This window comes from Naegleria lovaniensis (genome assembly GCF_003324165.1).
Source record: "Naegleria lovaniensis strain ATCC 30569 chromosome Unknown tig010, whole genome shotgun sequence".
Lineage (NCBI taxonomy): Eukaryota > Heterolobosea > Eutetramitea > Acrasida > Naegleriidae > Naegleria > Naegleria lovaniensis.
This window is the reverse complement of record NW_025407832.1, coordinates 644,836-667,266: the sequence shown is the minus strand read 5'-3', so window position 1 is coordinate 667,266 and position 22,431 is coordinate 644,836. Positions and strand designations below refer to the sequence as shown.

At 39.6% G+C, this 22,431-nt stretch overlaps 9 protein-coding genes across 9 annotated transcripts; 7 read left to right on the top strand and 2 right to left on the bottom strand.

Annotated features, from left to right (window-relative positions):
- Position 1: 1 nt before the first annotated feature.
- C9374_000701 (uncharacterized protein) lies at positions 2-2,169 on the top strand (the record flags this gene model as incomplete). Its single annotated transcript, XM_044696934.1, has 2 exons — positions 2-953; positions 1,271-2,169. 2 exons carry the CDS (start codon positions 2-4, stop codon positions 2,167-2,169), a joined length of 1,851 nt encoding a protein of 616 aa, XP_044552529.1.
- Positions 2,170-2,275: 106 nt separating this feature from the next.
- Positions 2,276-5,591, top strand: C9374_000700 (uncharacterized protein; the record flags this gene model as incomplete). Its single annotated transcript, XM_044696923.1, has 2 exons — positions 2,276-3,876; positions 4,022-5,591. The coding sequence occupies 2 exons, from the start codon at positions 2,276-2,278 to the stop codon at positions 5,589-5,591; spliced, it is 3,171 nt and encodes a 1,056-aa protein (XP_044552528.1).
- A 169-nt stretch (positions 5,592-5,760) lies between these two features.
- Positions 5,761-6,735, bottom strand: C9374_000699 (uncharacterized protein; the record flags this gene model as incomplete). The annotated part of the gene is made up of 1 exon (XM_044696910.1): positions 5,761-6,735. One exon carries the CDS (start codon positions 6,733-6,735, stop codon positions 5,761-5,763), a length of 975 nt encoding a protein of 324 aa, XP_044552527.1.
- A 528-nt stretch (positions 6,736-7,263) lies between these two features.
- Positions 7,264-8,294, top strand: C9374_000698 (uncharacterized protein; the record flags this gene model as incomplete). The annotated part of the gene is made up of 2 exons (XM_044696899.1): positions 7,264-7,663; positions 7,735-8,294. The coding sequence occupies 2 exons, from the start codon at positions 7,264-7,266 to the stop codon at positions 8,292-8,294; spliced, it is 960 nt and encodes a 319-aa protein (XP_044552526.1).
- Positions 8,295-8,566: 272 nt separating this feature from the next.
- Positions 8,567-11,470, top strand: C9374_000697 (uncharacterized protein; the record flags this gene model as incomplete). Its single annotated transcript, XM_044696888.1, has 1 exon — positions 8,567-11,470. One exon carries the CDS (start codon positions 8,567-8,569, stop codon positions 11,468-11,470), a length of 2,904 nt encoding a protein of 967 aa, XP_044552525.1.
- Positions 11,471-11,599: 129 nt separating this feature from the next.
- C9374_000696 (uncharacterized protein) lies at positions 11,600-14,338 on the top strand (the record flags this gene model as incomplete). Its single annotated transcript, XM_044696877.1, has 1 exon — positions 11,600-14,338. The coding sequence occupies one exon, from the start codon at positions 11,600-11,602 to the stop codon at positions 14,336-14,338; it is 2,739 nt and encodes a 912-aa protein (XP_044552524.1).
- Positions 14,339-14,620: 282 nt separating this feature from the next.
- C9374_000695 (uncharacterized protein) lies at positions 14,621-19,705 on the top strand (the record flags this gene model as incomplete). Its single annotated transcript, XM_044696866.1, has 1 exon — positions 14,621-19,705. The coding sequence occupies one exon, from the start codon at positions 14,621-14,623 to the stop codon at positions 19,703-19,705; it is 5,085 nt and encodes a 1,694-aa protein (XP_044552523.1).
- A 74-nt stretch (positions 19,706-19,779) lies between these two features.
- C9374_000694 (uncharacterized protein) lies at positions 19,780-20,778 on the top strand (the record flags this gene model as incomplete). Its single annotated transcript, XM_044696855.1, has 1 exon — positions 19,780-20,778. One exon carries the CDS (start codon positions 19,780-19,782, stop codon positions 20,776-20,778), a length of 999 nt encoding a protein of 332 aa, XP_044552522.1.
- An 82-nt stretch (positions 20,779-20,860) lies between these two features.
- Positions 20,861-22,231, bottom strand: C9374_000693 (uncharacterized protein; the record flags this gene model as incomplete). The annotated part of the gene is made up of 1 exon (XM_044696844.1): positions 20,861-22,231. The coding sequence occupies one exon, from the start codon at positions 22,229-22,231 to the stop codon at positions 20,861-20,863; it is 1,371 nt and encodes a 456-aa protein (XP_044552521.1).
- Between the last annotated feature and the right edge of the window lie 200 nt (positions 22,232-22,431).

Below are 22,431 nucleotides of genomic sequence, written 5' to 3'. Positions count from 1 at the left end.
AATGTCGACACGACAAATTTTGTGGGCCTCTTTGGTGGTTGTGTGCTTATTTTCAACGTCCATCCTATGGTTCTCTTGGTATCGACTTTCATTAAGGAATCATCGAGCTCCAATAACTGAGCATGTCAAACGACTGATACGGACTCGTATTGTTCGGTGTGGTGAATCCGCAGCATTAAAAAAGAATCATTCGGAAATTCCAAAGATCATTTATCAGACATATATTCCTTCGTCAGAGGATTTGTTGCCGACGGCCATGAGAAAAGCAATGAACTCTTTCAAAACCTTAAACGCAAATTATACTCACAAATATTTTGGTGATTATGAAGCATTGCAAATTCTAATTGACAATTTTGGAAATGATTCAGATGAAGTGTTTGCATTCAGAAATTTAATTCCAGGAGCATTCAAAATTGATTTTTGGAGATATGCCATGTTGTGGTTATTTGGAGGATTTTATGCTGATGCAGACATGATGTTGTTGGAACCATTTGAGAAATGGATTTCACCAAATTCAACTTTTGTCATTCCTTTGGAAAAGATTGGTTTTGGATTTCACAATGGTTTCATTGGAAGTGTTCCAAAACATCCAATTTTACGAATTGCCATGGATATGGTTATTTACAATGTCAAGAACAAGTTTTATCCCAGTGTTCCACACAAAATAGTTCAGACAGGACACATGGACCTTGCTGTGAGTGGACCCATTCTGTTGGGAAAGGTCATCAATCGCTTCGTTAACGAACCAGAGGAGGTTCCTCACAACATTCCCAAACTTCTATCACAGCACGTTCAGCTCATTGGATATTGTTTACAGGATAACAATGAAGAACAAGCATATTACACCAACTCATTTGAAGCATGCGATGGAACAAATTTCACCAAACTAGCCCAAGTGAAATATCCAGATTTCGTTGAAGAACACAAATCATCGTCGACACAACGATCCTACGGTAGATTATTTGTTGAAAAGAGGGTTTTTCTGGAGTGAGACAACAGGTTCAAATATGTTTTTATCCTTAAACATTATACAGAGGTTTTACCAGCATTCTGTTGTTTCTTGATGACCCAAAGAATGACTTTACATGAGAAAGCCTTGCCCAATGCAACACCAAAAAAATTATCATGCCATTCTTCCCCTTGCAACTTTTGAGCATGTGTTTCATGACGACGAAAAGGAAAGTCATTAGGGCCGGAACGTTTGGCCTTGTGATAGCCTTCTCCATATATACCATTTTGTACATCTCAATAATAATAACAATTCCGATAGGGCATGTCAATTTCCAACTCTTTCCTCAAGACGAAGAAGATGTGTTACTGGATTGTGGAGATGGATTAATTCCGTTTTTGAATTTCAATTCCATTCCCAAAATTATTCATCAAACCTTTAAACCAGAAAGCGAGGAAGAGCTAGCTACGGAAATGAGGAAGGCCATGCAAACAATGAAAAACTTGAATAGAAACTATGAACATCGATATTATGGAAATAAGGCTGCCCTACGAATATTAACGGATTACTTTGGAGCAGATTCGGATGAAGTCTTTGCCTTTGAGAATTTAATGCCAGCAGCCTTTAAGATGGATTTTTGGAGATATGCCGTGTTGTGGCTCTATGGTGGTTTTTATGCAGACGCAGACTTGATTTTGATGGAACCGTTCGACCAATGGGTTCATGCCAATGCAACCTTTGTAATACCTGTTGAGCTTGCACAGCCCTTGTTTGGATTAAATGTGGCATTAATTGGGAGTGTTCCTCGTCACCCTTTACTACGCATTGCTATGGACTTGATTATCTACAACGTTAAAAACAAATACTATCCAAGTGTGCCCAGAAGGTTAGAGAAAAGAAATTGGATACTCTCAGTGTTCGCAGTGACCGGTTCTGTCTTGATGGGCAAGGCATTCAACAGATTTATGAATGAACCCGAAGAGGTCCCACATAACCTTGCCTTAGCACAACAATTGAACTTTCAATTTCTTGGATTTTGCAAGACATCCACAAGGAATGTCGATCAATTTTTCACCACTATTCCCTTCCCAGAGAACATTACTATTTGCAAGGGAGACAAGGTAGCTCAATTTCGATATGAAGGCTATTTCAATGATCGACCTCAAGGAGGGTTACCGTTCACAACACTATATCGACTAAAGAAAGTGTACAAGAATTAATCTCAACAACATGTTGTGTTTTCGGTCGTTCAGTGGTTACTCAAGTTTCGCATGAAACTTATTTCGAAACTTGTCAAAACCAAAGTCGAAAATCAGAACACAAAAAATGTCTCAAGCCGCAACAACACCATCCACCGGCAGTACTTCCCAACCAAGTAGCAACACAACATTCCAACAACAACTACCACAACAACCTGCTCATCTCATCAATCCCATCTACACCAAAAAACAAAAACAACGGCTGATATCCATCCGAACCAGAAACAAACGAAAACTCCCACTCAATGAATCCATCATCTTTTTAATTTTCTCGTTTATGGACGGAATTGATATTGAAAGTTGTTGCAAAGCGAGTCATATCTTTCAAAATGTTGCTACGGATGAGAGTAAATTCTTAGAGTACTTTATCAACAAGTATGATCCCTACACTACTTTTTATCATGACTACAATCGAGTGATAGTACCCCCTTTGAGTGCCCAACAACAACAACAACAATCAGCAAGTACCAACCAACCCCAAGCTGTGGGTACAACAGCCACTCCAACCACACCTATTGGAAGCACTCAGAATACTACTACGACCAATAACAACAGCAAGAATATGGCAACGGGAACTCCTCCGTTACTGGGAACAGGTTCTTCGCCAACACTACTTCCACTCTCTCCTCGTATGACTGGTAATTTTGAGAATGGCTCTTCGGGAGTACAACCCAACAATCCTCCACTCTCTTCATCTCCCTCTTCATCATCCATGGTGCATCCGCTCACTCCCACTCTTTCCTTTTCTTCATTTTCTACCTTGTTGCCACCTGTAATGCCAAACAATAATAATTTGGAACAACCACAGGGATCACCCTTGAGTAATAATGATGGAAGTAGTACTACTACTTGTATCTTGTCACCTACGCTTATTCAAAAAGAGGAACGAGAATATTACAAACGACCACGATGTAATTGGAGGAATGCTGTCAAATATCGTGAGCAAATGCAGCGATTGTATCGCAACGGACAAGTACATCTCATGAAAGTTTACACACAACCAGATCTCAAAATTTTAACGTTGAGCTCTTCCAGCTTGAAGGAAGCTATCAAGGGTAAAGGTTGGATCGACATTGACAATTCAAACAATGACAATATTTCATCTGCTTCATCACAAAAGTTAGATCAATCACCTTTGGACGACACAGAATCAACCAAGGTCACCATTTTAAACACATCAGTAAGACCTACTCTAGGAAAACGTACTGTTTATGTCAGCGACGAAGAAGAGGTGCGCAAAGAAAAAGAAAAACTTGAAAAGGAACGAGAACGACTTGTTGATGAATTTGGAGGAATTATGAATTATTCATCAACCAATACTGGAGACTGGAAGAGTAATGGTTTTCATCTTATGGATGTTCGCTTATTGGACGGAAGAGTAATCCTTAATACTCGTAAAAACTTTAGACACACTACCAAGCCATTCAAACATCACTTTTCATATGATTTACTCACATATTCTCTCTATAGTGCCAAAGATTCACATGTTGCAAATAGACTTACAGGCCAGAGAAAACAAATTTTGAATAACATGTTTGAGGATGATCTTCCAATATCGTCTATGAGGGAGCTTCATGAGACTCTACTTTCTGAAACAGATGATTTTATTTATGAACAATGGGTTGCACGTGTCATTAACTGTAGTAGTGAATATATTTCTAGAAATAGGTAAGTTTGTTTGTGAATGTTAAAGAGAATTACTAATTTATGATATCAATGAATGAACTCCAATCAAAATCATATGACAATTTATTTATATAATTTTTTTAATCCGTTCATAATGTTGAAAACATTTTTATAACCTATCAACAAGATCTGAAAGCGGAGCAGCAGCCACAACTGCTGACAACAATTTGTCAACAGCTCACTCACGTGCTGACTATCCACCCTTCTCTGTTTTAAATCTTATGGGTGTTGTGAACACATATCCAAAATATGGATCGTTCGGAACTGCTTGGTCCCCTTCCAATCGTTCATTTGGATTTGGCTCGTTAGAATTTTTAGAGTTTGAGATTGAAGAAGACATGCACATTACTGAAATTAGAATTTTCGAAACATTTTGTCCAGGAGGAGTTTTCAAAATATCGCTCTGGGACCGAACGAACCAGTGTTGGGACACTGTATGGCTTGGAAAGCCCTATGACACCAACTGTCGAATGATGGAGCGTGCCAGAGTTTTTGCTCCAAAACTTTTCACTCGAGACTATGCCACGAATCGAATTCGAATTGATTTTGATTTAAGAAAATCTCCTTCAGGATGGACAGAAGTTGATGGAATTCTCGTTAGAGGATATTTGTATTATAAGGATAGATTGCCTGTACTTGCTCGTCAACAATTGCAAACCAAAAAAGACACCATTAGCCTCAATAAGGAAATTTTGCACTTCCCATATTCATATCTTTCTCATTCACCTTTTGACTATCAATTTGGAGTGCTGTGCTTTGTTTATACCGAATCTAGTTATTATCACATCAATTCAACACTTGTTGTCATTGGAGGAACAGAATTGTTAAAGGATGAAGTTTTTTTGGAAGTCACATATTCTAAAGATTACATTGTTGCTGTGAAATTATTGAGCAACAAAACTTGTATGGTCGTAGTGAAAATGGCTCGTGTTCCAGTCCAATATTGTGTTCATATTTATGACATTACGCTGAAAAAACTTACAAAAACATTTGAATTGAAAGAGTTACCAACTGACTCCAAAGAAATCAAATTTTGGGAATTGACCCAACAAATTATTGCATGTGCTGTAGATAGAACAATATATGTTTACGATGTTAGCCATTCCAGCTCCGTCAATAACTGGAGATTGTTGCATACACTCGACACTCATCAATCCACCATCACGTCACTTTCCCTAAATACTGAGCTCATTGATTTATGTAATGTTTTGGTTTCAGGATCAGCAGACAAGACTGTAAAAGTATGGAGTTTGCACACTGGTAATTGTCTCATGACTTTACTCCATCCTGGCCCAGTATCTTGTGTCAAGATCATTGCAGCTGGAAGCATGGTCGCTACGGCTTGTATCAACGAATCTGTGATTAGAATTTGGAGCATTTGTGGTCGTGATGCTGGAAAATTGGTTCGAGTGCTTGCTCTACCAACTCTTTCTTCGTGCAACGAACAAATTTTCACACAGAAAGAAATCTTCTTCGACGAGTCCTATTTTATTTATTTTGAAAAAGGAACTAATGAGTACATGCTTGGTAGATTTTATGAATCCTCAGAAAGAGAAGCAAAACAAGATGGAACTGAGCAAAGCTTGTCATCACAAACCGAGTACGAAACTTGGGTCGGTGGAAAGAACGTCATCCTCAACAAGTACAATATTGTAAACAAGTACCAAGGAAATGCTGACGCATGTACAATTTTGTAAGGCCACACCTGTTCGAATAAATTATTGAGCGCCATTCCTTAATCGAATCTGAAGTCCCTTTCATATCCTCATTCTTGTCTATTCATTGTGTGGACATAAGAAACAAGCTATTACTAGTCATATTATTGCTAGTCATGGTTGTAAAGATCACAACATTGAAAATTGCGTGTTACAAGAACACCTTCCTCTCTTGGAACAGTTTGGTATACGATTCTGTTTTTGTGGCATGCTCTTTTTGAAATTGCTCGAACTTCACTTTGGCTAGTTTTGTGCCAGTACATTCTTGAGACAGTGATACGGTATAGTAGGTGTCATCGTCGTTCTTGTTATTGGCACAAAATCCAATGACCTGGACGTTCTTCGAACGAAGTAAGGGAATATTGTGCTTCACTTCATCCGGCTCGTTGATGTACCTGTTCATTACTTTTCCAAGTAAAATGGGTCCACTCACAGCAAGGTCAGCATGAACTGCAGGAATTATCTTGTTCGGCACTCTAGGCAAGAATTTTGTTTTGACGTTGTAAATAACCATGTCCATGGCAATTCGTAAAATTGGATGTTTTGGAACACTTCCAATGAAACCATTGTGAAATCCAAAACCAATCTTTTCCAAAGGAATGACAAAAGTTGAGTTTGGTGAAATCCATTTCTCAAATGGTTCCAATAACATCATGTCTGCATCAGCATAAAATCCTCCAAATAACCACAACATGGCATATCTCCAAAAATCAATTTTGAAAGCTCCTGGAATTAAATTTCTGAATGCAAACACTTCATCTGAATCATTTCCAAAATTGTCAATTAGAATTTGCAAAGCAGCATCATCTCCGAAATATTTATGAGAATAATCAGGATTCAGAACTTTGAATGAATTCATTGCTTGTTTCATTGAGTCCGATAATTCCTCTTCCGAATTGGGAATATAGGACTGATAAATGATCTTTGGAATCTCCTTACTTGATGACTCCACATATTCTCTTCTTTCCGTTTCAGAAATAACCACAGGACACTTCACCAGAGAATACGGTTTATACTGCACAATTTGAGGAGAAGACCTTCTCGGAGCCCAACGAATTGAAATCAAGACCATCCAACACATCAAGATGCTCATCACACCTGCCAAGCTGAGCAAAAGCCATTTCATTTTTTTACAGAGAGACATGGTTGGGCCACTCATTAAAGCCCGGTTGATTATCTGATCTTTGACCTTTGAAAATATAGTTTGATTGATGAATGAACTAACATGTTAGACTTCAAACCATGAAAAAGTTAGCTTGCATTAAAACTTTGGACGTTATGTAACGGTCGTAATTATTATTAAATACAACCACACGGTCTGAATTACCCCCCCTGCGCAATCAAGAGGGGTACTCAACTGTCACAGCTGGCTCGCAAAAAATTTTTTAATTTCTCTGGTGTAAGGAATTACTTCGCGCAACCTTTTCTCAAGAAATTTGTGAAGAGTGGTTGTATTGCAGCTGCCATAAGGAACCCTTAAAATAATACCAAAAAATATTGGTGCCTTAATTTGACCTAAAACTCCGCATTCAAGTGAACGGTCCCAACGGCGTCTGTGAGTTGTTGGATTATTACTTTTGCGCTCAACCAGATGCATCTCCAAGAAAGGATGATGGAAAAAAACGAACTAAACCTACCAACACCACTACTTCAAATGATGATCAGCTTCACTCAGCGAATAATACCACTCGCATTCATTATTCTTGTGGCTGTGGGATTTGCTGCTGTCATTTTCACTGGTAACCATGAGAGCAGGATGGTTGTTGTAAAAACCAGGTCTTCAGTGCCTTCTCTCGATATTTTCAACGATTTGCTTCTCAGAATTACCTATCCTATAATCACCAAGACCTTTCCTCCCTTATCCATAGCTTGCTTTTCCGAAGACGCCATCATTTGCAAGGCTTTACAAAGCACTGGGAGATGGGAAGTGTTTGATCCTCAAGAATACTTTCTTGCAAACTTGTTTACTTTCCAAAAACAACGATACTTTATGGATTTTGGCTCGAATATAGGATTATTTGCTCTAATGTTGGCATCCAAAGGAAATTGGAAAGGTAAGGTATTATACTTTTCGTTCTTTCGTTCAGTATATATTGTTGTAAATACATGTATCTTTGATATTCAGGGATTGCTGTGGAGCCTCTCTTTTCTTCTGTGGTTCAGTTCAACGTTTTAGCCAACAAACAAGAGGAACGAATTCGGATTGAAAAAGTGGCATTGTCTGCAGATGGAATCGGTGCTATCAAGATGGTCTATGGAGGTAGTAATCCAGGTGGTTCCAATGCACTTCCCGATTCAGACAGCAGAGCAAGAAATGTTCAAGTGCCTAAAACCACCATCGATATGATTGTAGAAAAGTATGAACAAGAAGGATTCATTCCAAAAGGAGTAGAATTTGACTATGTCAAAATGGATATTGAGGGTTTTGAAATGAAAGCATTGCATGGTGCCACAAAATTATTGGCTCAACGAAGAGTTAAACTGTGGCAAATTGAGCTCTCTGTCAACATTAATAGAGCAGGTGACGATCCAAAAGAACTTGTTCGACTCTTGACCTCGCACGGCTACACCATGTATTGGGGTTCCGACAAAACACGACCTATCACTCCAGAAACACTTGAAATTAGCGGCTGGCATGATGCTTTTGCCTTTAGAAATGACTTGCTTTCATTGCAACATTTTTGAACCAAGCTATCGGCATGAGAATTGCCTTTAGAAAGGACTTGCAATATATTTGAACACGGAGGCTCGCTCTAGCGGGAATAAAGAATTGTATGCCTTGGCAAAACGCTCAGGTGAATTAAAACCAAAAAAAAATCTGTAGTCGTGCTGAGCAAGCCTTAACAACTCAGAACGAATCTCTTGAGTGTCCCTAGCAAATAAGAATGAATGTAATGAAAAAGCCTTCGTCTCCACTCGTTAGGAGGGTTCTCATCATTAGTTTTACACTGCTGTTGATGATTTCGGGAGTCTTGCTCTATCGGCACTTTTCTTTTTTGATTCGGAAAAGAAAAAATCAAGCCTATCACGGGCTGAATTCTGTTCCAGCAACAACAGAAAATAATAATCATCATGAAAACCAGATTCATCCCTCTCTACGTAGAAATTTGTTGCTACAGAACGTTATTCATCAACATACCGAGAACATAACATTGGCCATTCTTGTACCGTTCCGAATTTCAGATGTCAGGAATATAATATCAAATTGGAATGGATGGGAGAGTCAACATTATCCATGTTCTGAAACTCTTTTCGGACAACAATCGGCAACAGCAACCTATATTCTCCATTACGATTTCGATATTGAAAAATTACATCCACAAGAGCAAAAAGAATGGAAAGCACTCCTCAGAAAAATCTCTGTTTTAACACGCCAAGAAAAGAAAATGCATTCGGTTGCAGATGTGTTGAAAAGTGTTTGGAATAGGTTGCCAAAAGTTTCACATTGTTTCAAAAATTTGGTCATCAAATCAGCACATTCCGAATTCACAAAAAACCATGCAGAACTCGCATGTCAATCCTTCTATAATGGATTTGATATGGTCAGAAAATTAGGATACGACTACATGTATTTCATGGAAGCATCCGTTAGGGCAATTCGAGAATTTTGGTTGGATCAACTGTTTGAGCAGATTTTGACTCGTAGACACAACAATAATGAAGGTCGTGTGAGTGATTTTTGGCAACGAGGAAGCGTTAACCATTGCCATCAAGCCAGAAACAGGATGGCCAGCAGAAAGGATTATCGAATTAATAGAAACGCCCTCTATTTTTTAAAAGACGAGAACTTTGTTGAGTATGTGAACAAAGCTCATGAGCATTTTCCAGTTGGAAATGGTGGTGTTCAAGTAAAAGGTTGTTCTACAGGATCAATAGACGGTGTAGGACCTGACGCGGCGTTATTTGACTATAGAATGCAGCCCGTTCATTGGAGCATAACTTCTAATACTTTTCACAAATTCCAATACTCTGATTTTTTCCTTAATTTTTGTGAGGAACCTATCCATCTTGAAGATTTGTTGCGTGACTTTACAAACACCTACCTTATCCAGAGCAAATTTATTGAATGGACTCCAGAGCGAAAATTATTTTCACTCTTATACAGAGAGCTAACGGAGAACAAACTCCATCTCGTACCCAACAAGGAAGAGCACAAACCAATTTTAGATTACATTCGAATGATTATGAATAATGAATCAGGAAATGCTAAACGCAGTGTGATGGAAATGCTTGAAAATCATGAGTATCTCGTTTATTTACTCTGTTCTACTGCCAGATATCTCAACTTTTTTAAATTGGCTGGCCATTCTGCTCTCCATCCATTGTGCATCAAAATTTGTTACAAGAATCAAAATTTGGCGAAACTGTTGAACGAAAAAGCACCAGGATTTTGCGAGCCGTACTCTGATGTAGCTGATGAGAAGTGGAAGAAATCATCTCTCAATAATAAGCTCTATCTTTGGACAAGCGACTTTCATGCAGCACCAATTGGTTGCAACATGAACATTTTATCTGAAGTTGGAATTGAAACACATGCAGAAATTGACTATGAAAATTGTAGACATTTTCCTGGTACTTGCAAAACTCGTCTCAAAGTGTTATCTATTGACGGTTGGAAGGGCGTTTCTTTGGATCCATGCCCAAACAAGATAAGACGAGACTTTTTTCATGCATACAGGAATGATCCAGAGATGCAAAGAGTTGATGCTGTAATTTGTAGCCATCCTGTCGCCAACTGTGAGTTATATCTTCCATTTAACAAATCATTGATAGTATATGCAACTACTCGTTTGGAATTTGGTAGAAATGATAGATTTATAGATTGGAGAAAGCCATACTTTACCAGTGCCAACACCTATCGATGGATTTCTTGGGTTAAAACTCTGCAAAAAATAGCTGCGAATCCAAGAAACATAATTGCTGCCAACAACAAATACGATGCCGAATATATTTCCTATCATACTGGGTTAAAAGTTGAGTATATTCCATCTTGGTGCGGAGATTTTCCTGAGAGCACCAAGTACAATCCAGTTCGAACTGAAATTTTATTGGGACCATATCGCGACAATTTGAACTATCCAAGTTTTGACGAACAGATAGCTTTAAAACATCCAATTATGACTGATTTATCGAATGCAGCTGCTAAGACAAAGACCAAGCTTACATTTGTTAGAATGAGAATAATTTACCCTCAATATTCAATATCTGATTTAGCGTCCCATCCAGCCATCGTTCTTATTCCTTACCAAGTATCAGTAATGTCGTTCTTTGAATATTATAGACTTAATATCCCACTGTTTGTACCTTCCCTTTCTCTGATGATTAAATGGCAACTTGAACACAACAACATGTGGGAACGTGTGTATGGAGATCCTGAGAGAGTAGTGAAAATGGATGACGGTATTCCGAGTCCCTATGAAAATTCTAAAGCTAGTCTGGAATATTGGCTTAAGTATTCAGATTACTACACGTTTCCTCACATTCAAACTTTTGACAATTTTGAAGATTTAATTTACAAAATTGAAAATTCTGACCTGAAAGCAATAAGTGACAACATGAAAGTATTCAATGCAAAACAAAGAGAAGAATTGAAGGCCACCTGGACAAAAATCAAAAACAATATTCTCCATTATTCTGGAGGAAGTTTTGGAAATTCTAAAATGCCAAGAAATATCGAAGAGGGCTTGAATCATTATGGCATCCCTCCTTTGGGTGTGGATTTCAGAAATTACATGAATCAAATGTGTGAAAAAGATGAACACACCATTGTCTTGAGAGGCATATTCAACAAAGAGCAATTGGAAAAACAACAACAATTGTTGGCTCATCTGAATAGAACAGAAGAGGCAACTGCAAAATAAATTATATCCTCTTTTATAAAAGTTAATTGGAACCTCAAAAAGCCGCTCGTTTTTACGTTTCCACAGACAAAAAATTGCCACATGGTCCCAGCCAACATTTCGTTGTTCAACAACAACAGCTCCTCGGGCATGAATCGAGGCTCTTCAAGGACACATACGTCCACCTACTCAAGGACTCGGAACGCAATTTTATGTTTGATTTTAGCAGCTGCATCTTGTATCCTTTTGGTTTCTTACTTTTATTTCCGAAAGCAGAGTCTTGCCTTCCACTCGGCTACAGAAAATGAAAAGCCTTCAAAGCAAGATGACGGAGTTGTGCGAGTGGCCATCATGTCTCCGTTCATTAAAACTCAGACGAAGAAATTATTTGGTCAGTGGAATCGATGGATGACCAACACCGGAGATCAACCAAGCGGAATACCATGCTCTTCAAATTTTGTTAATCATGTTCTTCCCAAAGGGAAGATTGAGATTACCTATGTCGTTTTCTTTCATTTAGATTTTGAAAAGGCTGGAGATCAAAATCGATTCACGTTATTCTCGGAAGATATGAATACTTTGGACGGTGTTGATTTGCAACGATACATTATCAAGAAATGGAATGCTTATACCAAACAAAACACACAATCATCATGTTTTAATAAGGGAATATTGTTATTATCCGCCAAAACAGATCCCATTACGGACAAAACTCATCCAGATGGCCCTTGTTTCATGTTTTACGAAGCGTTTCGCCAACTGAAAGCCTTAGGCTTCCATTATTTCTTCTTGATGGAACCAGACGTTGTTCCCATCCGAGATTATTGGGTTGAAAGATTAATTACCGAAATTCAAAAGAATTTCCACAATGGCCAAAGTGATTTTTGGCAGATGGGAAGTTTGAGTCGATGCCCAGCATCATATGGTGACATTGCAGCCAGAACGGATGTTCATATGAACGGAAATGCAGTGTACTACCTTCAAGACCCAGAGTTTGATCGATATATGGAACGAATGATCAATTTTTATCCAGCAGGAATGAGCTCTGTATCAGTGGCAGGTTGTGCTACTGGAGAAGTGTTCGAAGGAGGCTATGATCACACACTGTACAGATTTAGGACTCACGGCAACAATTGGAACGAAATGAGATATCACCACAAATTTCTCTACACGGACGTTATTCAGAATCGGTGTGAGGAAGTCTATGATGCCTGGGAGCTAAGTAGAAATAATCCCAACACCTATCTCGTGCACAGCAAATCAATCTTCTATTCTCCCGAGGAACGATTGTTCAGGAATTTATTTAGTGACCTCTCATTTAATGGAGTTCGACCAGGTATAACCAAAGAATCATCTATCATTATGGAGTCATTGAAAGCTCTCATCAAACCTTCGACTGAAATTACGTTGGCCACTCTAGACGAATCCATTCTCAAGTTATTCTGTTTTCATGAAAATTACAAAGCGTTTGTAATGCAACATGGTGACTCGATACTACATCCGGAATGCATTAAGCTTTGCATTAAAAAAGAAAATGCAGATAAGGAGCCACAAGTATGCTCCAATATTTTTAACTCTTACACTAGAGCATGGGACAGTCACAAGAACGACAAGGTATACCTTTGGACAAGTGATTCCCATGCTGCTCCCATTGGGTGTAACATGAACCTATTGACAGACGTTGGATTTGTAGTTGCTGCTGAAGCTAGATTTCCTAATTGCAATCCATCAACATCGAAACGACATTGCTTATTTAAACCACGACCAAACGAGAACGAACCCTGCCGAAATCGACTGAAAAGAGAGTTCTATAACGCGTACCGAACTGACCCTGAAATGGAGCGAGTGGATGGTGTGATATGTAGCCATCCAGTTTCGAACTGTGAATTTTTCATGCCGTTCAATAAGAGCCTTATTGTGTACGCCACAAGAATGGAGATTCAAAAAGGTGAAGGTAAATCGAAGATAACCTCTTACGAAAGATCCCTCAGAGAAAGTCAATGGATGGAAAATTTAAAGAAAATTGCTTCTCATCCTAGAAACATAATTGCGGCAAATAACATGTTTGACCTGAATCTCATCAAATTCCAAACAGGTTTGAATGTTGAATACATACCCTTTTGGTGTGGCAACAGGATTGAAAAAGGAAAGTATCTCATTTACCATCCGATACGGAAGGAAATTTTCATAACTCCTTTTCCTGAATATGTGGAGCAGAACAGATGGCAACACCCTATTATGACCGGTCTGAAGAACATACTGAGCAACAAAGCGTCACAATGGACTTTTACTTTCATTAAGGATTCATATCCCAAGTACAGCCGACTTGAACTGACCTCAGGTACCGCGATTATCGTTCTACCTTATCAAGTATCAATGATTTCTTTCTTTGATTTTTACAGGATGAGTATTCCAATATTTGTGCCGTCTAAGAAGTTGTTAATCTCATGGGACAACGAATTTCATCTTTTAATGGATATTCCGAAATTTATCCCACAAACCATTTCTAGTTCGGTTGGTAATACTTCTCAAGTAGAAGAGTATTGGTTGGGATTTAGCGATTTTTACATGTTTCCTCATGTGATTCATTTTGACAGCTGGGACCATTTACTGCAACTGTTATCGAGAACAGATCTTTCAAAAGTGAGTGAAAATATGAGCAGTTTTAACAAGCAACAACGAACGGAATTGAGAAAGACGTGGGCAAGGGTGAAACAAAGGATTATGAGATATTCAGGTGGAGTAGGACGATCAACTATTCCTAAAACACTCGAGCAAGGATTAGCAGAGTATGGAATGCCTTCACTTAGCATGGATGTAGCTCTTTCAGATGATGATATCCATGCGTGTGCTCCAAATTTCCATGACTTTAACAATTTCAGAAAATAAATTTGTTTTTACTCATGAAATATAATAAACTTTCAAGACCAAATTATTTACCACAGCCTCTAATAAAGGATGGCTTGCCTACCTTCATCTTTTATGTCCTTTGGAAAAGGGTAACCCTTGAAATGGTTGGGAATGAAGGAGGTACAAGTAAGTCTAACTTCACCACCCAATCCAGTAGCCGTTGGGTTTACAATAAATGTGGCGGGTTGGCTGAAGAAGCTGTAATGTTGAGCCTTATTGCCCAAACAAACCCTCAAAAAAAAACACACACACCAACAGACGATGCGCATACGACATTATATTGTTTGTTCGGCCGTACTGCTTCTGGCAGCTCTGATTGGTGCCGTTTATTGTTCCGACTCTCTGTGTGCAGGAGTGTCCTGTGGTAGTCATGGATCCTGCTATGTTGATCCAGATTCAAATTCCCCTCAATGTTTGTGCTCCTTTGGTTATTCAGGCGATGCCTGCGAAACAGCCCCTCCTTCTTGCACTCAATTTTGTGGACACCACACCCATTGCGAATACAATGAACCTGGTGATGTAATCTGTAGCTGCAGCGATGGATGGGGTGGTGAACACTGCTCTGAACCTGGATTGTGGTTCCTCAGCGAAAATGGTGGCAGTACATGCAATGCAACCTGCAGCAACCACGGCTTTTGTTATTTTGATAATTATGGTAATGAAGCCTGCAACTGTACCACAGGCTACTCTGGAAAAGATTGCTCCACTCGTGATTGTTCCTTAAACTGTGGTGCTCATGGAACATGCTCCTTTGACTCTCAAAATTCGCCCATTTGCCTTTGTATTGATGGATACACGACCACTGATCCCTCAAACCCATGTGCCAGTTGCTCTGGTTCCGGTAAAATTGTGGACCCTGCTACTAAGGCTTGCATTTGCGATCCCTTGGCTGGATACATTTCTGAAGGTTCCAGCTGCATGTGTAACAAAGCTGCTGGGTTCGTTGAATCCACCAATGGAACTTGTCAATGTCCTTCTGGCATGACCAATGTGAAAGGAGCTTGTGTGAGGATATGCCCACCTAATTGGAGCGGTGATAAGTGCGAGCAATACAAACCTCCTGCTGCGTGCGTAACCGTCCCAAGTGGTGTTCTTTCTCAATGCTCTGGTATTGTCAATTATGCTGTGCTTAACACAGACTATGTGGGCAGTCAAACGTTTTCCAGTGTAGACAAGTACATTGAAGCCTTAAAAACATCGATCAAGGCTAGAGACTCTATAATCAACGAAACTGCCAACTCGTACATGCCCAAATTCCCTACATGTAATTCGACATGTCTTCCAGCCATGATAAGGGTTGCATGTTACGTGAGCTTCAAATCATGTATTGTACAAAATATGGTGCCACAGACCCAACCTCTCTGTTTGGATGCATGTAAAGCAATTGGAACTCAGGAATTACATATGGACGCCTCTTCTCAATGTGCTCTAATTTCCTCACAAACCCCTACATGTTTTTATGGTCCCTATCTTCCATCGAACACTACTTGCAATGGCATTGCTCATAGCAATTCTGCTGTCTGCTCTGGAAGAGGTAAATGTATTGGCCAAAATTTGTGTTCATGCCCAACAGGAGTTGTTGGTTCAGATTGTCAATACTATGAATGCTTTGGAAAGAATGAGACTGATACTGGAGTCTGTAATGGAAATGGAAAGTGTGGTGGTCCAAACAATTGCCAATGTAATGATAAGTTCACTGGTATGCAGTGTGATGTTCCAATGTGTAACGGTAGATCTCAAGTAGAAGGAGGATGTTCTTTCCGTGGTACTTGTGGCTCTGACAATGTGTGTAAATGCAATAACAATTATGATGGCCCATCATGTAGAGCATGTAAGGCTGGTTATACAGGCATTTTCTGTGAAGTTCCTATTTGCTCAGGTATTCCAGCATCTGATCCAAGTGTTTGTGGTGGAAGAGGTAAATGTATTGGTCCAAATACTTGCTCGTGTATTTCAGGATATAATGGAACGAGCTGTCAAACCTTTGCTTGCAATGGTGTTGATAGACTCGACGCTAATGTTTGTTCAGGAAAGGGCAAATGTGTTTCTCCAAACGTTTGTGTATGCTCTGGAAATTATGCAGCAAGCAGTTATTGCAGTTCGTGTACGAAAGACTATGATGGTGATAAGTGTACCAATCAAATTTGTAATGCTGCTACAACATGCAGTGGTCATGGTGTATGTAATGCTCTTGCATGCTCCTGTACTGGAAACTGGGAAGGTAAATATTGCGACAGATGTAAAGCCGGTTACACAGGATCCGATTGCCAATATCAATGCACTGCCAGCAAGTGTAACAATAGAGGAAGTTGTAACGATACAGGTGGATGTACTTGCAATGCTCATACCACTGGATCATACTGCGAATCTTGTGAAAGTGGTTGGTATGGTGCTAAATGTGACTTTAAGGTTATGGACGCATTTAGTTTCTCCACGATGGGAGATGTCATCACTGGCACTGTATACTCTTCTATTAAGGCTCCAATTGGGTGTGCTGATCTAGTCAAATCTAGTTCTTTAGCTTCTCTCGGAAAGGGTGCCACTTGTTTGCTTGATTCTTCTCGAAATGAGTTCCAAATTATTTTGGGTGCAGGAGCTACCATTGGTATTGGTTCTACTCTGACCTTGGGTTTGTATCCTAAGTCTGGTGATTCTGAAACTGTAACTGTGACCGTTACTAGAGGTTCCTATCAAGCAATCGCTCCAAGTGCTGTTCTGGTGGCCGATAAATATCTTGTCACGAAGGGATGTGGTAAGATTTACCTTGATGCCTCAGCATCATCCTCATTGGACAGACGTAAGCTCAATTTTGCATGGTCTGCTATTGTTACACCAACCACTGACGACCAGAGTACTTTGGACAGTATCATTGCCTCTCAAGCATCTCTCTCAAGAATTGTTATCGATTCCACTAGTTTGAGTGTTGGTACATACACTATGCAAGTTGTAGTCGCAAGTACCTTCACCTCAGACTCTATTGCTACACAAACCATTTCTTTTGAAGTTACAGAGGCTTCTGTTCCAACATTGAGCGTTAGAGAAGGTATTGCAAGCTCAGTTACCATCGGCAAACTCTCTGTGATCACTCCAATGGTCACCATTCCAAATAAGGCTTGCTACAAAGGAAGTGGAGCAGTTTCATATTCTTTCAAGATTGATTCTTCAAAGACCTCTACAACCTTTGACGTTGTTCAAGAGAATGGATTATTGGTTTTCGGTCCTCGTCGGACTGTTCTTCCAGCAGCCGGTGATTATTTCTTCACTGTCACGGCTAGTCAAAGCGGTGCTCAAAACGTTACTCTTCCATTCAAGGTCACTGCTGCTGCTCTTCCATTGAAGGTTTCATTCACTGTTGGAGACTTTGCTCAAGCCAAGGACAAGCCAGTAACTCTTGCTGTAAAGCGACTTGATCCAAGTAATCCATCCAGCACCGATGGAACAGTGTCAGTGTCTTGTGTTAATTTGGACACTTCCAATGCATGCTCTGGATTCCCACAAGACATTTCCTCAACTCTCTCGTTGTCTGTGGCTTCCATGGATCCAGCTTTGTACAGATTCACTGCCACTTACTCAAAGTCTGACGGAAGATCATCCTCTGCTTCTGTCAAGGTTAATGTTCTCGATCAAACGAGCTCAACAGTTCTCAAAGCAACAATTGTTCCACAAGAAGGTGTCGACTTGAGTGTTGTGGATTCGTCTAAAACATTAATTTTGGGTCTCAAGCTGTTGGATCGACAAATTCTTACAAATAAGAAAGTTGTCACTTGGTCCTCGGCTGATTTGGACTTTGTTTCTGCCTCCATTGCAACAGACAAGAATATTTTACAAATCCCAGGATCCTTATTGTCACCAGGTGCCTCATACACAGTTACAGTTACAGTCACTGACACGGTTGTCGTTGGTGGTGAAACCATTACAAAGACTGGAAGTTCTGACGTTACCTTTACAGTGAACTCTCCACCAACTGTTGGTGTTTTGGATGTTTCTCCTTCCACAGGTGTTGCTCTTGTTGACGACTTTAAGATTGCTTGCGAGAATGGTTGGACAGATCCACAACTTCCATTAACCTACGAGTTTAGAACCAGACTTGACAGTGAAACGACATGGAACATTATTTCTCAACGATCAACTACAAACTCCATTTCGACCAAGCTCGGTAAAGTGGGAACCATGTATGTAAAGGCCGTTGTGTACGATGCCTTAGGAGCTGCTTCTGAACTCGAAACCACCGTGACTGTTACTAGGCCAAGCACTGAAGCTACACTGAACGCCATTGCATCATTTGCTGACCAAACCTCAGCTACTTTGTCTGACAGCTCTGCTGTATTGGAAATGATTGGTAGTGTTGACCTTAATAGCATCACTGATCCAGCACAAAAGGCCAAGGTCACTGCTGCTGCTGAAAATACCATCACCAACTTCTTGACTGCAACCACTAAGGAAGAAGCAATTACCAGCCAAAGCGAGCAAACCACAACTGCAACTATTTCTCTAATTTCTGCTGCTACCAAGAGCATTGACAAGATTTCAGACAACACAGTCTCGTTGGTTGGTAACGTCTTGTACGCATCTACTAAGGGTGTTGCCGACTCGAGCACTATCAACATTAACTCTGACCAAGTTGAATCTTCGCGCAAGTCAGCTGACTCTGTTTACAACCGTGTCTCAACCAATGTTGCTTCCAGAATGACCCGTGCTTTTACAAAGACTGATCTTGCCAATGTAAAGGGTGTCTATGATAATCTTGCACTTGTCCAAGTCAAGACCAACGTTGCTGACATGCCCGCTACTGTTGTCACTGGTGCCGATTCATCTGTTTCTTATCTCAGAAAGGTTTCGCTTTCCACTCTTAATGCTCTTGCTGCCAATGTGAGCGGTCTTAATTCATTTACTCTCGCTTCAGACATTGCTTCTTCGAATGCATTGTCATCACTAGAGGAGGTCAATGTTAAAGTGAAGGTTTATCCAAGCTCGGTTACTCAAGCTGCAACAAAGGCCATTGAGTTGTCCATCACTTCCACATCGAACAGTGCTGTAGCCATTTCGGGAACTAGTAGTGTTGCTTCCTTGTCTCTCGCACGATTGAATTCACGTGCTGCTTCTGCATTGGTTTGTCAAAAATGGGACGGTACCTCTTTCGTCAAGGACACAACCTGTGCAGTGTCTGCCTCGTCCACAAGTGTTACGTTGGATGTTAAAAGTACTGGAGTGTATGTAGTGGCAACGGAGACTACTCCTGTTAGCAGTCCAAAGACAAGTACCAGCAAGCAAGTGAGCAGTGCTTCGTCGTGGACTATGTCCGTTCTTGCTGTTGTGGTGATGTTCGTTTCCGCATTGATGATGTAAGAATAAATAAACAATATTTTTTTCAAGATTTTTTCACAACGTTTGAAAGATGAGATCACCTAAACAGAAAAAAAATGACTGTCACAAAATTGGGTTCTTCAAGAACCTTACTTAGCTGCGTTGCCTTAGGGGTATTATGCTTGCTACTGTGGAGGTATTATCGATCTAATCCGAAGAGTCAAAAAGCCTTCCGTCCCTATACGCACCAGCATCATGGTAAATGTTTATCAAATTTATATTCATCTCTTCAGGATCCATCATTAGAAAATAACAAGATACCTCAAACAATTATACAGACCTACGTACCCGCTAGTATGGATCAGATACCGCTCTCCATGAAACAAGCAATGAATTCATTCAAAGTTCTGAATCCTGATTATTCTCATAAATATTTCGGAGATGATGCTGCTTTGCAAATTCTAATTGACAATTTTGGAAATGATTCAGATGAAGTGTTTGCATTCAGAAATTTAATTCCAGGAGCATTCAAAATTGATTTTTGGAGATATGCCATGTTGTGGTTATTTGGAGGATTTTATGCTGATGCAGACATGATGTTGTTGGAACCATTTGAGAAATGGATTTCACCAAATTCAACTTTTATCATTCCCTTGGAAAAGATTGGTTTTGGATTTCACAATGGTTTCATTGGAAGTGTTCCAAAACATCCAATTTTACGAATTGCCATGGACATGGTTATTTACAATGTCAAGAACAAGTTTTATCCAAGCGTTCCTTCGCTATTAAAAGGACAATTTCAAGTTCTTGCTGTGAGTGGACCTATTTTACTTGGAAAAGCCATCAATCGATACCTCAATGAACCCGACGAAGTGAGGCATAATCTTCCCCTGATGCGAGAGAAAAGAATTCAAGTCATTGGATTTTGTTCTGCCTCACCGAAAGAAGAAGACAATTTTTATACGGACCAGTTGTCACCCCCAAATGAATTGAGCAAGTGTCTTGGAAACAAAGTTGCCCGATCCAAGTACCCAGACTTTGAACTGGAGCACAAAGCAGCAACACAAACAAAACACTATGACTTGTTGTTCAGAGATAAAATTGTTTATAGGTGATTTGGAATGCTCACTATGTTGTCTCGATTAAACTGCATTTTTAACTACAATTTAATGCAAGGCTTGGTAATATCAATAATAACTAAGTTGCCTTAACAACGTTTTCAATTCTCTGATGAACATTGTGTACAATTTCTGAGAGTCTTTCGCTTCTGCTTGAAGTTGGGAGTGATTGAGGAATGGTAGTGCTCTCCCTTGATTCATCCATACCAATAGTCTCCAATAATCTCCTTCTCATGTTCTTAGAAATGGATCGCACATAATTAAATGTTTCAAATGAATTTTGGAATGGGGTAAATCGTGTCATGGGCTGAGGAATTGATTGTGGTTTGGGAATTTCATAAGAACTTGGCTTCAGTGGCTCTGGTTGATCTGAATGAATCAATGATTGAATTCTTTGATGGATTTGTCGTGCAATCTGTCTCAACGAGGTCGACGACGAAGAAACACTTGTAAAATATGGTTCTCTCACATGTACACTTCTCAACTCTTGGTTCATGGAGACTTGCTTTTCCAATACATTGTTGAATTGTTGTTTTAACCAATCATCTCTCTTCATAAAGAATGGCATGGAGGTGAAAACAGCCTTCTCCTTATTCACTCGATATGCTGCAAGTCCAATTGGAATGATACCATGATTTTCTTTAGAAAATTCATTATTCTCTTTCCACTTCAATAACAAGATGGATGTCGAAAACCAGTCGAGTTCTTCTTCTGCATGTGGATCGAATTCTTCTTCGTCAAATGGTTTCTTTTCCAACATGAGTGTAATTTCTTTAGAAGCTGCTGCATTGAAAGATTTCTGAACAAGGGATGGAAGCTCCATTGTGGTAGAGAATGGATGTTCAGAGTCACCACTATTACTTCTTGTCAACAACAACCACATGGTAAAGGAAGAGGGATTGCGTGCCATTTCTTGTTCAAGCTGTTCGAAATTCTTGAAACATGATTCGAGTAATTCCTGTGGAGAGATTGTCATCGATGGAAGATGATTCAGTGCCTCCTTGTCATCATGCTCGACAGTGATCATGGCTAAATTATTATCCAAAGTCCATGGATTGAATTTGGGATGAATGTTAATCTCTCTGATTCGTGCAGTGCTAGTTGTTGTTGTTTCATGTAACTCCATTTCGTCAACATCAGCAGTCATCATTCGAATTCTCAATAAGGAAGAATGAATGGGTGTGAATTTAGATCCACCAGTTGGATTGTTGCTCATCAAACAGTTGGCGGGTGCCAACACGAGTGAAACAGTTGAAGCATGATCATCATTGTGTTTTCTCAACACAACAACACCCGAACAAATATGGAGAGGAGAGGAAAATGAATTGATTTTGAAATCAATGTGGGCAATGGAATGGAAGGGTGGACAGGTGACTGTTGCCAATGAAAAGGATGAGAAAAGGCAACCAAATAATAACAATAGGATGAGCAAGGAAGAGGTTGGTTTCATCTCGTTTCTTTTGTGTTGGTTGAGAAAATATTGAGAGTGGAAATCTATTATTGATCAATAGATTTCTTTTTGCAAGTGTGTTGTCTTATCTATTGTCTTGAAAAGTAAGATTGGATAACTCTGCAATTAAATCATTAATAATTTAATCTAATTCATCCTCAACATATCGTATCTCCATCATTTAAATTATCAACAATGAA